The following is a 17,212-nucleotide window of genomic DNA, read 5'->3' as shown; positions in this document are numbered from 1 at the left end:
ATGGGACAACATGGATGAATCTCAAAATAACTTTGATTAATGAAAGAAAAGTGATAGGATTCACTTAAAAGTTACTATATACTGCATGATTACTCTCATATAAATTCTAGAAATTATGGAGTAATAGACATGATCACCATATTTACTTTCTCAATTTAGACAGAATATGTATAGTAGAATGCAAAATAAAATGCATGCAAAATAACTGGAATTGGATTAGTAGATTGGTAATATAAGGGAGGAAATGTCCTCAAGGCAACAGTAAAATAATCTGGATTATTTAACCTAAAGAGGAAAAAAAAGGTAAGTAGAAATCATTATCAAATGAAATATCTTTTGTGATTGGGGTAATGACACTTTTGTACAAAATTATTAAAAACCGAAGAAGTCATCCCCAAAGTTATTGACTGCCTTCTGCATGCAAAACTCCAAGATATTCCTGGAAGTGATAATTTACCTCTGTTCTTGAAGCAATATGGTCTAGTCTGTGAGATAATTTCACACATAAATGGATAATTTCAAGTCAGTGTGATAATTATACTGATAGATTAGCGTGATGGAGGTGGATTATAGCTCTGCTGGAAAAATTCTAAAACATCTCTGGGGATAGTTGGGTGTCTATTAATTGTTTTCCAACAAAGACAATGGCTTTGGAATTTATGATGGACTGGAAATCCCTCTAGATATCCTAAAAGTCATTTTCTGCAGTGATAGTTTGTACTTGGACTAACCAATTTGTGAAGCCTACTTTGAGCTTCTTTGAGCTTTCCCAGTGAGATCATGGTGGTGCAAGCTGAAGACATAGCACCGTCCTCATGGATGCATTGGGCCATGTGGAGTCTTGCACGTGATAGGATCTGGAAGACCTGATGCCTCCTTGCATTCTTTCCCTCTTGCTGTACAAAGATTTAAAAACAAAACCTTTACATGACCATACTCTGTGGAATCTGGTGAGTCCTTTCAAATACCTCACTTTGGAAACCTTTACAGAGATGTGCCCAGTGCTATGAGATCTCAAGGAGAAAATCATGTGATGAGGCAGAGGAAACTTAAAAAACTTGCTAGAAATGAGGCTTAAACTGTCCTAAAAGTGCAAATGAAAATTAACCTGAATTAAAAGGAGCCAGAGAAAATTATTTTAGACAGAGATTGTTCATTCTTTCATCTCAGTAAAAATAAGCATACCTGCATAAATGGGATAACCAAATTGTATTTTAAAATACAACCTGCTGCAGGGAACTTGTTTTACTTACAACTGGATATTTATTTAATTTGTATCTAACTAAAATTAAATTCTCTCTGCTTCTTAACTATTTTCACTATTAAAAATACACATGCCCTAGATACCTACTCTTTTATTAAAAGCCATTGTATATTGTACACACACACAAAAAAAAAAAAAGAAAGCAAAGAGATACTGGTCATAAGTAATTTGAGGTGTAAATGAAATACTAAAATGGCTTCCTAAATTATCTTTTAGTGTAGCACATTTTGAAAAACAAAACTCATGAATGTCTTTACAAAGTAACTGTAACATGAATCGTGCTGAATGTCATTCATATCCACACATGTCATATGGTACCTGGATGGTATCTTTTACTTTACTGATTGATTAAAAAAAAAAAAAAAAAAAAGCACATTATTGAGGTAGCCTGTGGCCCTTTATAGATTTCTTGAATTTTTGTTGTTGTTATTATCGTAGCATTATTGTTGGTGTTACAAATGATAGGATTCACTTTTGTACGTATCAAATAAATGTTAGAGAAAAAATACAAAGACCAATCTATCTCTATATGATCAGCAGGAGACTGCCATCCAGGGAATAAGTGAGTTCAGTTAGGGATCTGATTTAAACCATGAGAAAATTCTGTCTTCTCCTTAATCAAGGATTAAAAGGCGCGTGTTGTAAAATGAATAAATGCTTTTCTACAGCCTGTCAAATAGGACATTATGCCACTATAAGTGTTCTTGAAAATTCTGGGCAAAAGACAAATACAGATTGAAGAAGAGGCAAGAAACTATATTAACTATTCACATCAATTATTTATCTTGAAGAGAAAAGCAAAGAAAGATGAGCCTAGATTTTTTTAGGTGATCGATCTATCTATAACATTTTCTATTACCTGACAATTTCTAAATTAATGGTTGGATAAGAGTTAAAGAGAAAAAAAAAACAAACATTTTTTGGTTTGTTTTCCCAGACTGCTAATCTTTGACATTTAATACGATCATTAGGAAAAAAATAATAATAAATTTTTTTAAATATTCTGTTTTTTTTGACAAATATTTGTTGACTCTTTGGTCAATTATATATTGTATATTATTGTTACATATTACAAATTACCTCATAATTGTAATCATTAAGCAGACTTAAAATATCTCTCCTCTTGGTCATCAATTATTGATATACAAGAGGCTAATTCACTATATTACACATATATGCTTTACATTACATACTTTGTATACAATTTCAAGAAAAATTCTGACTTTTCATTTTTTTAATAAAATTATTTTCCTAGTTTTCTTAACTTTAATAAATAACTAGAAATAGGTAGGAATACAAAATCACTGCTTGAGTATCAATTACAGTAACAAAGTGCACTATGCAATCACAAACCTATTTGCAGAAATATCTCTGGCCATTGTCATCACTGTTGATTTTAATGTTCAAAGGAAGAGTAAAGACACAATTGCTTTAAAATTATACTACTAGGTGTTTTCATCCACTCTCAATTGTCCCTGCCTCCGTTATGTTATCCCAAGTTTGAACTCCCAGTTAGTAGACCATTCTTCACAAATTACAAAAAGTTCGGAAAATAATGAATCATTATATCTTAAAAGAACATTTTACAAAAATAACTCTCTTCTGGCTATATTTTAAATTTAAAAGTTATTTCCACATGTGTCATCAGTATGAACATTTCTGAGTAGTTCTGGAGAGCATTTTATTTAACTAAAAGCTAGGAATCTGATTTGATGGTGAAAAGGTGGGCATAGGTTAAAACAAGAGAAATGATTTTGGTCCTCTTTTAAAGAATGTACCCATGATTTGTGTATAAGTGTGTGTGTGTGGGGGGGGGTATAATTATTTAGTAATTAAAAAAAAAAGTCCAGAAATTTATAGAAAAAAATGGCTAGCCAGTTCAGCAAATATATAATAATAATATAAAAAGTTACAATACTAAAAGTAAGGCAGCCACTGGAGGTTAATGAAATGCAAAGGAACGTTCAGGCACTTTGGAAAGCTTAACCTAAGATCCAATAAAGAGCATGTGTAAGCACATAAAGAAAAATATTTGAGAAATATCAAGAACACATCAACTTTTGCTAGATGAGGGAAACCAGATAATTGGAAATATAATATCAAGTCACGTGGCAAGATTTCTATCAAATTACCAACCAAAGGTACCTGTGAATTTATCTACATCTTCAACCAATTTTTGACTCATTTCCTCCATGCTCAGCAAAAAAAATATCTTCCTTATGTTCAAGGTAAGTCTTCCTTGAAAACGTCCTGAATTCTGAGCACTTCCTCTACACCTTAATTCAAGTTTTTAATGCTTCCTGTTTAATAACTGATTCCAACCAGCTGAGCTAATAGGTGTCATGCCTTCAGTACTTTCATTCTTCGGTGAATGTCCATGTACATTCATTCTTCAAGTCATTATAGTCTGAAATTTAACCAGTAACTCAAATGATACTGTTTATCCTAATGTCTCTTTTAACCTCATAATTGCCAAATTCAGCAGATACATTTTGGCTCACACCTGATTGATCACTTCCACTTGCATTTACTACACTGGAAACCTAGAATCTATACTAGAAGTCTTCAAATTACCCTTGATTGCTCTTGCCTCTGTGGCACAAGTGTAACATGAAAGCTTTGCTTCAAATACTACCTGATTATATACCTTTCTCTTCATTTCTTTGTCTTTTGTCACAGGCCCTAATTCTCTCTTACTTGAACTCACTTCGTCTCCCCACCTCCATCCTTGTCACGTCCATTGCTCTCTAGTTTCTCTGCTCTTTAATGTCTGCTCATCTTTGTCTCACAGAAGAAAGTCCATATTCTTCCGTGACCTGGCCCTACCTTGGTCCAGATGCATCTCGATCTAAGCCCTAAACCAATGGACTAGCATCACCATCACTTCTTCCCCAAAGTATCATATTCCAGTAACAGTTAAGTTATTGGATCCCCTTTTACATCCTACACTCTTTGCTTTTGCAGAAGGTGTTCTGTCTGTCCCCTCTCTCTATTCAACAAAATAATACTTTCCATCAATAAATTTATCCTAGGTACCAAATAAGCCTTTTCTTGACATATATTAGGCACCCCTTCTTATTATAAAATAGTCTGTGAATATCTATAAAAATTGTACCTGTTATATGCTATTGTTTCCAACTGCCTTATAAAAAATAAGGGACTTTAGTAAAGTTGATTATTTTAAGTTATCGAGATGAAACTATAAGTGGCTTGAGGGAAATGATGCATAACGTAGTGTGAAAAAATATAGCCAGGACTTCACATAAACCTTTTGAATAAATATACAAATTAATTATAAATAATATTGAAACTACTGTTAAAAAATCTTTAGTTGAATTTCCAATATTTTGATAAAGTGATAAGAAAGAAATGATCATCAGAGGTAGAACGTGAGACTTTTAAGATGTCTAAGGCACGCTCAGGGTAGTGATTTCAGAGATATCCCTAAGTCAGAGAATGTTTAGATTGGTTAAGTAGGAAAAAGCAATTAGGACTGCATTTGTCTGCTTTTCCGTGAAAAGAAACGATTCTAAAGTCTCGGGGCTCAAACACATTGTGCTTTCTTCTTATTAATGTTACATGCCTCTACCTGCAGATTAACTGTGTCTGTCTTCATCATGGCGCCCAAGGTGAGAGAGAAGTTCCTATTTAGATCATGCTAGCTTCATGACAAAAGAAAATAGTAAGAGAAGGATGTGATTCTTTTCGAAGCTTGATTTCAGCCAGAGCAAGTCACATCATCAACTGGGTGGGAATACATATTCCTCCCACTGGAAGCACCACACTTTCATAGTGAAGAGCAGTGATGTATAACCTCTTAAAGGGAGACAAGATAAATATTTGTGAAAAACTAAAGACAGGCATTGAGAAGTATGAAAATCACAGAGTGTCAAAAATAAAAAAAAAATAAAAAAATAACTTTAACATTTAGTATCACTGGTACTGCAGAGGAACCTAGAAAGGATATCTCTCAATTATTTGTTCAAAAATTTGAGTATACATTGGAAGAAAGAAAATGTGAGGGAAAAGTTTGCAAAGTACAAAAAATGGAAGAAAGAGTGGAGCTTCTAGAGCCAGGATTCGGTTATGAAGCATTAAATATAAAGAAACAGTGAATTGGAGCATTTGGTAGGGACTTCGGTATACTTGAGGGAGAAGGAGATGAACAAAAGAGGTCCAGCATAAAGTCCAAATCAGTCAGGATAAAACTCATTTGCAATTAAGAGAGAGAGCTTGCAATGTAAGTTGGGAAAAAAGTGCATAGAATGAGTTAAATTATGTAACTTAAGAAAGATAATATGGATAATGATATTGTTTTTATTTTACTATTTTTGCAGCCTTAAACTTTTCATTGAAACATCTTAAAGAGGTTTTATAAGAAAGAAATAATAAGAGGATCCATTTAAAAAGAACTCAAGATTTAAAAGGAGCCAGTGATCAAGACAAGAATCAATAAGACTGGAGAGAACTGATTTTCTGGCTGAAATAAAGGCAACATGTGAGGAAAAGCACAGATGTCTGTGGGCATTAGTCAATGCATTCCCTTGGCAGGATCCGACTGCATCATCCAGAAGGGAATTAAATCAATGGTTGATTTTGTGAACACCTTTACTTTGAAGAAAAGAGATTCTAAGAATTCTAAGATACAAGTTTGTGATTATAAAGGGAAAATGTGACTAATTAGAATGAGAGATAAAGCATTGTTCAAGTAAAGGAGGGAAGATTAGGATCTGTAGTTGACTCTATTACAGGAAAATGAGAAGTGAAAGGAGGATGATGTGCTTTTGGGAGGGTCAAAGTGTTGGAGACAGACAGGACATAACCTATATGATTGATCTGAGTGGCATAAAAGAACACATTCCCGGCTTTACTTCCTGTGAGCCCTGAAATAATAAATATAAACCTATAGAACTAAATATTCCAGTTTGAATGCAGACCATGACAGATTTGAATACTCAAACTTTGATAATTGAAAGCACTCATCCCTGGCTAATCCTTCCTTCAAAACAAATGTAATCATAAATATACAAACATAGGTAATCTAGTATGGAAACAGATTAGAAAATGTTTTAGAATTCATTAAAGTAGAAATTTTAATAGCAGAATAAATATAAATGGTTAACATGCCGTGTCTGCCAGAAGACATTTCCTTTTTAATATCAGACTCAAATTAATGTTTTGGCGTGAAATATGCTCATAATTTTATGCATACATACATATATAACATAATAATAGTAAATATTTATATATCTTAAACTTATACTTTTTAAAGAAGTTTATATTGTTAACTAATTTTATAATCCTCATTTTTACAAGAGAATACTGAGCACAGCAATTTGTCTATGACAAAATACACTTATATATGCCACCTTAAATTCTTTTGAAAATAAAGCAAAGCAATGACTAATAATTAACAATAATTAAAGAATAATTAACAAACTAAATAGCTACTGTAAGTTAGCTTTATTGTATGTAACAAAAAGAGAAAGAGATTAGAAGTACTTATAGATATAGATACAGATACACACTCTATATTTAAACCTATCCTTCATGTGCTGAAATCTTCTTGTTATGTTGAAGATCAAAATCATCACTGACTGTGGTACTCTTAATAAATATAGAGTTTTATCTGACTCTACACACCTAAAATAGGCTCTGGGACACTAGATCGCCTCTAAAGCCCTGGTCCTTTGGTCTCCCAATGACCATGTATAATTTCTACCAGCTTGCCTAGTTTCCATGTCTATACCATCTGGTCTATTCCATTGTATTAGTCATAAATCCAATTTAATTATAGACTTAGAGAAGGAGAGAAAAAATGGCAATAATTTGATATTTTCTTTCCCTTTTAGCATTGTAGTAAGGTTAAACTACCTTCGTTCAAGAAAGTAACTCTTTTAGATCTATATGATATTCCTACTGTTCTCTAGTCTCTTCAAGAAACTAGAGAGATATCTCATGGGGAAAGAGAGGTAGGATATGAAAGAAGACAAATTTATTTTTTCCTGTCCTCTAACTCATAGGAAACCAGTGGCTAACTCTTTAATTCATACTTTATTGATTCTAAAAAGAACAAAATATATTCTGCTTATTGAATCCTGTGTTTGTAGATATTGCTTACTTGTTATTTTAAAGTGGAAGAAAAAATAAAAGTGTTTTTTTATAGTATTACGACTAGTATTTCCATATGGTTGAAGCATTGGTTGCTCATTGCAGAATAGTAAAGGCAGGCAGGCTGGATCATAAAAAGCTTCCCATGTCATAAAAAATGGTTTGATTTTGTCTTGAAGATAAAGAGAAACATTGAAAAATTTAAGGGTTGAAAGATTTAGTGGTTGGAATTGACCAAGAGTAGAGAAAACAATTTGTAGCAATTCAAGGGAGGAAAAAAACAAAATCTAAACAAACAAAAAAACATTTGGAAAAGGCAGTGCTCTTATGGAAGGCATGATGACAGGGAAGAGAGTACATTCAAGAGATGTTAAATATATTAGTCATGATTTGATAACAGATTAGATTATAAAATGGAGACAAGAAAGATAACATTAATATGTCTGCTGGTCTCAGAGAATGTCACATTAATGCAGGCAGGGAATACGGCAGGAGAAGCCAAGTTTGTATGAAGGGATGCCATCATGATGACAGAAACTTGGTTATTAATGTCTATTAATATTGAAAGTGTAACCTTATAGATTAAATCATTAGAGAAAATCTGCCAACATTCTCAAATAGATTAGTTTAAACAACAAGTATTTCATGTAATACAAAAACAAAATCAAGTATAAGACTTTACTATGTTTCTTGGAATTCTTTCAACAACCACAAAATCAGCAAAGGCAACTATTCCCTCATAGATGCTTTGAGAAAAGGGGATGAACATGTTAAATAAGTCATGGCTCCTGCCCTTGAAGCTATAATTCAATGTAACAGACACTATCATAGAGGTGGGGAGAGTTCCTCCAGGCATAGAAGTTTATGGGGAATTCTTAAGTGCTGAGCTTACATGGTTGCCTTTTTAATAAACATATTGTTAAAATGAAACAATAAAATATGTATAAATTATTCTCCGCTTACCATTAACAATAATGATGATATCACGGAAATCAATTTCTCCCCGAGCCTCCACTCTTCCCTCACATCTGTATATACCTTCATCACTTTTATTGATGTTGAGAATCTGCAGATTATTGTTGGCTAACATAGCGAACCGATCTGGAAAGTAAGCAAAGGGGAAAAATTATATCAGTAACTGAAGGCAGAGTCCAGTGTGCTCTAAATTGCTAAGAGTTAAAATACAGCTCTTGTCTGATACTATCAAACATTTCATCAACAAACAAATTCAAATTTGAAAGTAAAATGTAATTTCATGACTTGAATTTTTCCACTTCACACTGCCTTGTTACACCTTTTCTTTTCTTTTTTTTTTTTTTCCTGAAATACATTCAAGATTTTATTTCCACATAAAATGGTTAGGTTATTATTTTCCCTTTGGTACTTTGAATGCAGAAATGATACACGAAAGAACAATGTGGGAGATTAGATATTGCAGACATGAAAACGTTTTGACTGCAAATACTGTATGTGGCAACTTGGATATGGAAAAGGAATAGAAAATTGAATATCTTTCCTCACATATTAATTAGTAAACTAATAATTTTGCATACCTTGAGGAGGCAGCTAAATGATACGATAATATTCGAGTGACATAGAAGACATATAAAATGGTCATATCTCAAATTTACTTGAAGGATTTTTTTTTCCAAATGCAAGATAATCCATTTTAGGAATGAACAGATTAGACTTCATTAATTTTATTTCAAGATTCCATTTTACGTGCAGTTTGTGCACATGCATACATATAAAAATAAGCTGTTACAGAGCATCCATTAACTGATTGCTTAAAATAATCTGGCTAGTCTAAGCAGCATCTCAGCCTGACAGTATTTTCCATAATATCTGGCTTTAGTTTTTAATCATCACGATTTCATTGCAGTATTATTAAGACCTTTTCTTTTCTTACCAAGTAAAGAATGTTCTGACATCTAGTCCTACTTTGAAACATGTTATAAAAGCAATCATCTCAATTTCATTAGTTAATGTATCCACAGATATCATCTAACATCATCTATTTCTTGGTACTATATTTGAGATATTTCGGTGAATAAAAAGAGACATGACCTTGACATTCCTTGGGCCTTATGGTAAAGTAGAAATACCGTTAATTTAAGGTGTCCAACTCTAGGATATTTCCTGTTATGTCATTAAAGTTTACCTTCTGGGCATGTTCCAGTGGTGACTGCTCTTTTCCTATATGCTGGCTTGATAGAGAGGTTATGGCAAATACAGAAGCCACATGAGACAAAGGTGGAGCCTCCTTCAGCCTGAATCGCTGAATGGACATGTGGGGTAGAAACCTCCCTCTACCCCTGCTGCCAGTTGGACTTTGCGTGAGTGAGAAATAAACCGCAATTTGGGATTCAATTCAGATTTGGGGTTCCTTTGCCATAGCAATTCTTTAGTACATGGGAGAAGTTTAGGATAGAAATACAAATAAGAGAGTGATCAGACTACAGGAGGTCACTGAAAAAGGTAATCAAGAAATACTTAATAGAGAAAGGGAATGTGTAGATTCAGAGGCTTCCTCAGAGAGTAAATATTGATTATAGAGCTACCGACACAAGATTTTCAGGCCAGAAGGTATAAAGTTAACCATAGTGTTTATTTCTTTTTCAGGTTGACCTTAAGAAGAAAGACAACAACTGTTTACACAGATGTTTTCCCCTGAAATAATGGACAGAAAGAAAGAGAACCTGTGAGAAAATTGAAAGTACAACTCACAATAAGTCCTGGAACAACCCAGAACTCCTAAAAGTTCATCATATATCAAAATCAATTTAAAGACTCCCGAGTCATGCACATGGCTGGGTGTCAGAATAAGGAGCATTATACATTAAAAAGTTCAAATGTAGAGATCATTGTAATACTGTATTTTCTAACTTACTAACCTATATGTCATCCTTTAACTACAATGTTCTTTAATAGTTATAGTTTATTTAAGAAAAAGGAAAACATTATTTTAATCAGGAAGATAATGCTTTATATAAACAAAATTATAATCTACATAATAACTATTTTTGATGGGAATAAATCAGTGTTTCTTCTAAGTGCAAAATTTTATTTCAAATGGCCATTTCAATAAATCATTTCTATTGTCTGAGAGAAAACTTAGAACATTAGGAAAACAGTAATTACCTGCTAAATCTCAACACATACCATTACATACATTTAAGTACATACAATTTTTTCATACAGTAAACTACATAAAATTGCATGTCTTATTATATATATGTGTGTAGTCTATGAAATGATGTTAGAAAACAATCAAATCAAAGTACATCATCAACATGTGTTTGAGAAAGACATTTGAAGAAAGCACTACTTCAATCAATCATACATAACTATGGATATTAAAACTATTTAACTATGGGAGATTATCTATTTCTCTCAACTATACAGACATCAAAATTTTCACTACTGATGTAAGAAAAATAAATGAAATCAGAATATACAATAAGGTATCTGCTTTATGCTTCTTTAAGCAGATAATTTTCTAAGTCCTCCTGAAAAGTCCCCACCATGCTTTGCCTGGCTATGCCCTTTTCGTATTTAAAGGTAACATTTGTCTTTAGCAGGTGACTTGCACACACCCACCTTACTGGTTTAGGTGTTATTCCTTTTCACCCTCTATTACTGCACTTTTCTTATCATAGACCTAAACATACCTTGTTTTCACTGATTTATCTTTTCGTCTTTTCCACTAGAATAGATAATTAGTATTTTGAAGGCAAGGAACTTGTTTATCTTGTTTACCATGAATAACCACCATCTAGCATACAGGATGGCATATATTAGGTGTTCAATAACTGTTGAATAAATTTTATACTGGAAGCAGAGTACATAAAAGTTTTATCAAATTATGTGATTTTATCCATAGTTTCTGATGCAGATAGTGTACTTCATTAGGCAAAGATCAAGACATTTAAGAGGTTTCAGAGATAATTTTCAAACTGGTTGAGGTTGGATGGGCACCTGCAAAAGCATATCCTTCCATTAGGGTGACACTAAAAGTCAGGATATTCAACTTCATAACAAAATGTTACCTTTGGTTCCTAAATGTTTGGATTCTTTGGTATATGAATCTCCTTCCAACAAACAACATGGAAAATCTTCAGTTCAAATACTTTGTTGGAATTTTAATTCTGAATACCTGCCACACAGCTGCTACCAAAAGCATGGCTAATAAGATGGAAATTCCCGAGCCTTTATTATTTTATCTGGAGCCTAGAAACTTTATTCTGATACCACACTAAGGCTTTAGAAAGTTACCTGGACACAGTACATTATTCTACATCCCCACATTCATCCTCTTCATAGTTATGAGCCTAATCTTCTTCCAGTAGCTTTAATAAAGAGACCATATATGAAATAATCAGATGACGACTATTATTTCTTCTAAATTCATTATGAACAGATTATTGGATAATGATCTTTGTGGCAAGTTCCTCCAATATTAAAGGTTAAAAAGTGGTCTTTCCTAACAATTCGTCTGCATCCTTTATATTCCAGAGTAAAAAAAAAAAAAAAAAAGAAAGAAAGAAAAGAAAAAGAAAAAAAAGTCCTTTTTCATTTAAAAAATTTTTGCCTACTATGCAACTGTGTTACATGTGATATTTAGTCTAATCATTTCCTCCACATTGGATTTTCTGAGTTTAGATATAATCTGACTGCATCTAATTTTGGTAAAACTGATTCCCAAGATTTAAAATCTCAATGAGAAAAGATATATAGCCAAATATTTTATTCATTCATTTAACAAATACTTATCAAATGCCTAATGTCTTATTTAAAACTTGCAACCATTTTTTTAAATGAACATAATAACCCATTGCTTAGCAATGAAGGATCTGAATTAAATACAGTTAGAAAAGTTGTTCAAAGCTTTAGGGTCAAGGAAAGGAGTAAAGCCATTATGGAATTTCAGCTTCATGTCATACCACCTTAGGATACTGAGGAAAATGTGTTAGCTGTAGCAGAGGCATCAATCCTCCATCACCACTACACTTGACCATCAATCTTTGCTTTGAGGCTTTTGTTCTATGCATCTTTTAAAAAATATAATTTATTTCAAATCCTTCTTTTTATTAAGGTTTACAAAAAACCAGATGTACATTTGAAGCCTAAAATTAGGCAAACTGAAAATGTTTAGACATTGTCATTTAACTGCCATAAAAGAACTGCCTTTTCTTTATTATTGTGAGGCAAAAAGCTGAAAATATATCACACAATTTATTCAGCCAATTTGTTGTTAAAGGCTAAAGCATTTATCCTAAAATAAAGTAAGAGAAAATTAAGTATTATTTCTCACTAACTTACAATATAAGAGTTTTAGTCAATAACTGACAAACATAGAGAATGCCAAGTTCAAGAAATTCTCTTTAAAATAAAAAATGACTATTAAATATGATTATGATATGTTTTTTGTATATATTCAAAAGTAGATATTGTGCTTTTTCTCCTTTATGCTCTAAAAGTTTCACCTCTTAGAAACACAAAACAGAATCATCGAAGATGGAAAGTATTTAAAAAGATTCAATTATTTTGTACCTCTCTGTGATACAGGTGCATTGAAAAATATTCTCAATTGAAAATGCTCCCAATGCACAACGGTAAAGCAGCATAATGCAAGCAAATTATGCTTTCAATATCAGATGTCAAATTATTCTGTAATTTTCGCTCCATCTGAATCAAAATCATAAAGACAATTCAAGTGAATGTACTTCTCTTCCTATTATCCATATGCATCTTACCATAATATTTAGAACGCTTACGTGTCTTTGAAAGAACAGTGCCAGAATAATAAACAGGGTTCATATAGATATTATTTGTAGTTTACATATAGTGAGCCCATGGAATCATGTTTGAATTATAACATGTAGAATTTGAATGCATTGGGATTGATTTCTTAATTTACTTAGCATCCTTGTACTATTGGTATGTAATTTTTTCTTGGAATAGAGCAGGGGCCAGCAACTTTTTTCAGTAAATCTCCAGATGCTAACTATTGTAGATTTTGTAAGCCAAACCATCTGTGTCACAGTTGCTCGACCCTTCCCCTATAGTAGCCATAAATAATATGTAACAATAGGGCCTGTCTGTATTCTCATAACACCTTACGAAAATAGCAAAGGTGCTAAATTTGGCCTGAGGCCCATAGTTTGCCAACCTCTAATTTACAGATTTAAGGTTCTCAAAATAGTTGTTTGACACTTAGGGTCAAAATTTCTAATTTCCATATTTGGTCAGGTAGATTCAGTCTTTTAAAAAGTTGCAATACTATTAGAACATATAACTTAGGGAGTTACCAAAATACTAACTGTCGGAAATTGCGGTGACTTCCTCATTATGGTACAACCAGCTGACGACAGGTGCAGGTGAACTGCTAACTCGGCAAACCACTTCTGCATCCTCTCCTTGTTTGAATTCTTGAGGTGATACCACTTCTCTGAAAGTGAGTTTTTCTATATCAAGAAAGTAGAACAAAGCATAAAAGTATTATTGCTTATTTCTCCCAACAACGGATTCTATGTTGATTGATGCTATTAATAAAATAATTAGTTAAATTTAGGTCCTTTAAAAACTGAAACCAGATAATTTAATTATTTTACCCAATAGCTCCCCATCTCACAATCCCATACTAGGTCCTATGTAAACTGGAGTCTGCCCCACAATGCTGATTCCAGTTTCCCCTCTCTCTTCCTAGTCTCTGTGCTCTAGACAAACAGGCCCTTTTGCAATTCCTTGAACACTCCATGTTTGTTCTCACCTCTCAGCATTTACACTCTCAAATTTCTTAAGATTTCTGCTTGGCCTCTGCAGATGAAATAGCCATCTCCCTTCCCACTTCAACTCTCCTTCTCTACTCACTTAATTTCTTTTCTACAGAATTCTATAGCATATATAGCTAGCATCTATGTATTTTTTTAAGCTTACTAATTGTTTGTCTGTTTTTGCTCACTAAAACATACACAACAAATGGCCAGTGACATTTTCTGTTTTAGTCACTACTGAGTCTCTAGAATTTAAAATATTGTCTGTCATGTAGTAGATACTCAGTGTGATAGATACTCAATAAATGTGTCCAGTGAATGAATGAACATGGATATTTATGCTTGATTAGAAATTTTCAGAAGAGTAATTCATTGTTCTTGCCTAGAAAAAAAGTATTTATTTACCTACACAAATAAAACAACAGAAATTGTCCTTGACATCATTTAAAGTAATGAAAAATCTTTCAAATACTATGTCTATGAAATGACTGTTAATAATAATAATAATTATTATGATTATTGCTATTTGTGAAATAGGTTCAATAGGAGACACATAGATAGGAAAAATATCATTCCTTGAGGAGCTTAGAAGCTAAGTGGAGGAGAGGAGGCAGAGCCAAATCAGTCAAAAAAAGAAAAAGAGAGAGCAACAATGTGTCAATAAATCGTCCTGGTTTTCAAAGAGGAAGTCATGCTATGAGAAAATGCTTTGCTTTTTTCAAAATCGTATTTATAGATTAATAAAAAACAAAGCTATTAGGAAGAGATGCCTTATAAACTAGTTTTCTAAAAAAAATTGTTTTCACTAGTATAAATGCTAATGACCACATATTACTCATAAGGCATAGTTCTAAGCACATTATGCAATATTAAAAACTAATGCTGTCCTCAAAAAAACTAAGTATGAGATAAGTACTATTATTATACCCATTTTATAGATGAAGAAACAGAAGACAGAAAGGTTAGGCAATTGCTCAAGACCACAAAAGGAAGTGATAGAGCCTGTTTTAAACTCAACACGTCAACAGTGCTCCCAAACAGGTTAATGATCCCTAAATGTAAGCATAGTGAAGGAATGTAGGAAATAATCGATCTTAAATTGTAAAATGAAGAGTCAGTGTGGAAACACTTGCTAATAAATGCCTGGTAGTGAAGGATCTGGCTAGATCTTATTCTCCAGTAGATAAGTTTTCAGCTTTTTCTCAGTCTACTCCTGTTCACTCACCTTTCCCCAATTTTCATTCTTCACTGGTCGCTGCTATCACTATGTAATTTCATTTGTTCTAATGATGATCTTTTATTTCAGAGTGAAATAGTACTCCATAAATTTCATACCACTAAATGAAACTACTGTTCTATATTTGCCCAGTAGATTCTTAATGGCCTGAGAAAATTAATACATTTCCATCTATATTATTTAACCAACATAATTGGCTCCATCTCTATGTTTATGGTCAATTATTACCCATTATTTATTGTATTATAGAGATGCACAATGACAAATACAAGTAAGGTGATATCTATAAAAGTCTTAGAACATTGCCTAGCACATAGTTCTTAAGAGTGTTAGTGTTTTATTAAATGCATTTTATTTTGTTCAAAATTTTACATGACTACAATTTCAATCAACTAAGAAATATATGACTTACGGTAGATTTCCAAAACAACTGTAGCTTCTTGTGTCTGTCCTTTGGCGTCTGTTGCTTGGCAACGATATATCCCTGCATCTTCTATATTTGCATTATAGATGGTTAAACGTGACCTGACGCCTTCCTTTTGCACCACTACCCTCTGTGTTGAAATTATTTTCTCTCCTTGAGGATTATACCAGTCTATACTCTCAGGTTCACCAATTGCTGCAAAGAGTCATGAAAAAAAAAAGTGGTTGAAAATATGTCTCAAGCATTTGTTTTCACATTAGCATTTAATATCTAACAAATTTTAACAATTTAGAAAAAAACGTAATAGGAAAAGAATGGACATCGAAAAGTCTTACAAATTTGAGAGTAAACACAGATGTTAGAATATATATGTCCATCCTTATTTATCAAATGTTGAGAATTCATGCCCATTTGAGTAAGCAAAACCCAAAAGTTCCACAGGAAACATCTGCTACGATATTTAAGCTATGATAGTTGAATCTTTATCATACCGATCTATAGGTTGTTACTACACTAAGTTATGAAACTGCCTTGGCCAATGAGTCAGACTTAAGTTATACGTGATAGATATATCTGAAAAGAAAAAAAGATTACTAACATGATTTCTTTCACTTGTTCGATTCTCTGTGCTAGGGCTAAGTGATAGAACTTTTCTTCCCTGATAAAGCAGAGCTCATAAAAATGTACATCTTATCAAGAATGAATTTTGGTTTCTGATAATACTAAATTTTGAATTAATGGCCCAAGTTGTTATATTTGTACAGATCAAGCCAACAACTATTTTTAATATGAAGACCTAATCTCTTTTCCCAACTGAAATGTGTACTTTCATCATTTTAATCTAAAACTGTTAACTATTTAATCATATGATAATTAGAATGCATTGAAATGATACTTATACTGCTAGGCAATTACAACCAAATCATTACAGGGTAAACATATATTTAAGTTTTCCAATTCAGAATCTAGGTTATTATCCTCTTCTTAAAAGCTGAAGCTTCCTGTGTTTGCTTTTAGTCACCAAAAGGATGTATTTCACCTAATTACTTGAGAGATAATTTGTGGAAGCAGCGTACACTATTAACTCAAATGTATCGGGGGAAAATGCATAAAGTTAACTAACATCTGCAGGACCTCTTTGAAGAAAATTGTTCCTTCTTATTTTTTCCCCAAGAAATGGATTTAGAAACAAATTAGTATCCTTTCCATATCAAATTAGACATGCTTGAGCAAAAAGCATGAAAGAAAGTTTAGTTAAATCTTAAATGGATCTCAGTTATGTTATCTTTAGTTTTTCTGAATAGAACCATAGTGCCATAGTGGTTATAGAATAACTCATTTAGGTAAGGTATGTTTTTTTAAGTTCCCCCTACACAGAGAAGTCACAAAAAATAATTTAA

At 32.6% G+C, this 17,212-nt stretch overlaps 1 protein-coding gene across 2 annotated transcripts in view; it reads right to left on the bottom strand.

The window, feature by feature from the left end:
* Positions 1-17,212, bottom strand: part of NCAM2 (neural cell adhesion molecule 2) — a 407,496-nt gene that overhangs the window by 151,242 nt on the left and 239,042 nt on the right. For both annotated transcript variants that reach the window (XM_039857416.1, XM_039857415.1), the window contains exons 3-5: positions 15,801-16,007; positions 13,699-13,842; positions 8,339-8,476 (exon numbers count right to left, since the gene is read on the bottom strand). In XM_039857416.1, the coding sequence (XP_039713350.1) occupies positions 8,339-8,476; positions 13,699-13,842; positions 15,801-16,007 (489 nt within the window). The remainder of the gene's footprint in view (positions 1-8,338; positions 8,477-13,698; positions 13,843-15,800; positions 16,008-17,212) is intronic.

The sequence above is a fragment of the Pteropus medius genome, unplaced genomic scaffold (assembly GCF_902729225.1).
Source record: "Pteropus medius unplaced genomic scaffold, Ma_sr-lr_union100, whole genome shotgun sequence".
NCBI lineage: Eukaryota > Metazoa > Chordata > Mammalia > Chiroptera > Pteropodidae > Pteropus > Pteropus medius.
The sequence above is the reverse complement of the archived record's forward strand: the minus strand, read 5'-3'. Positions and strand labels throughout refer to the sequence as shown.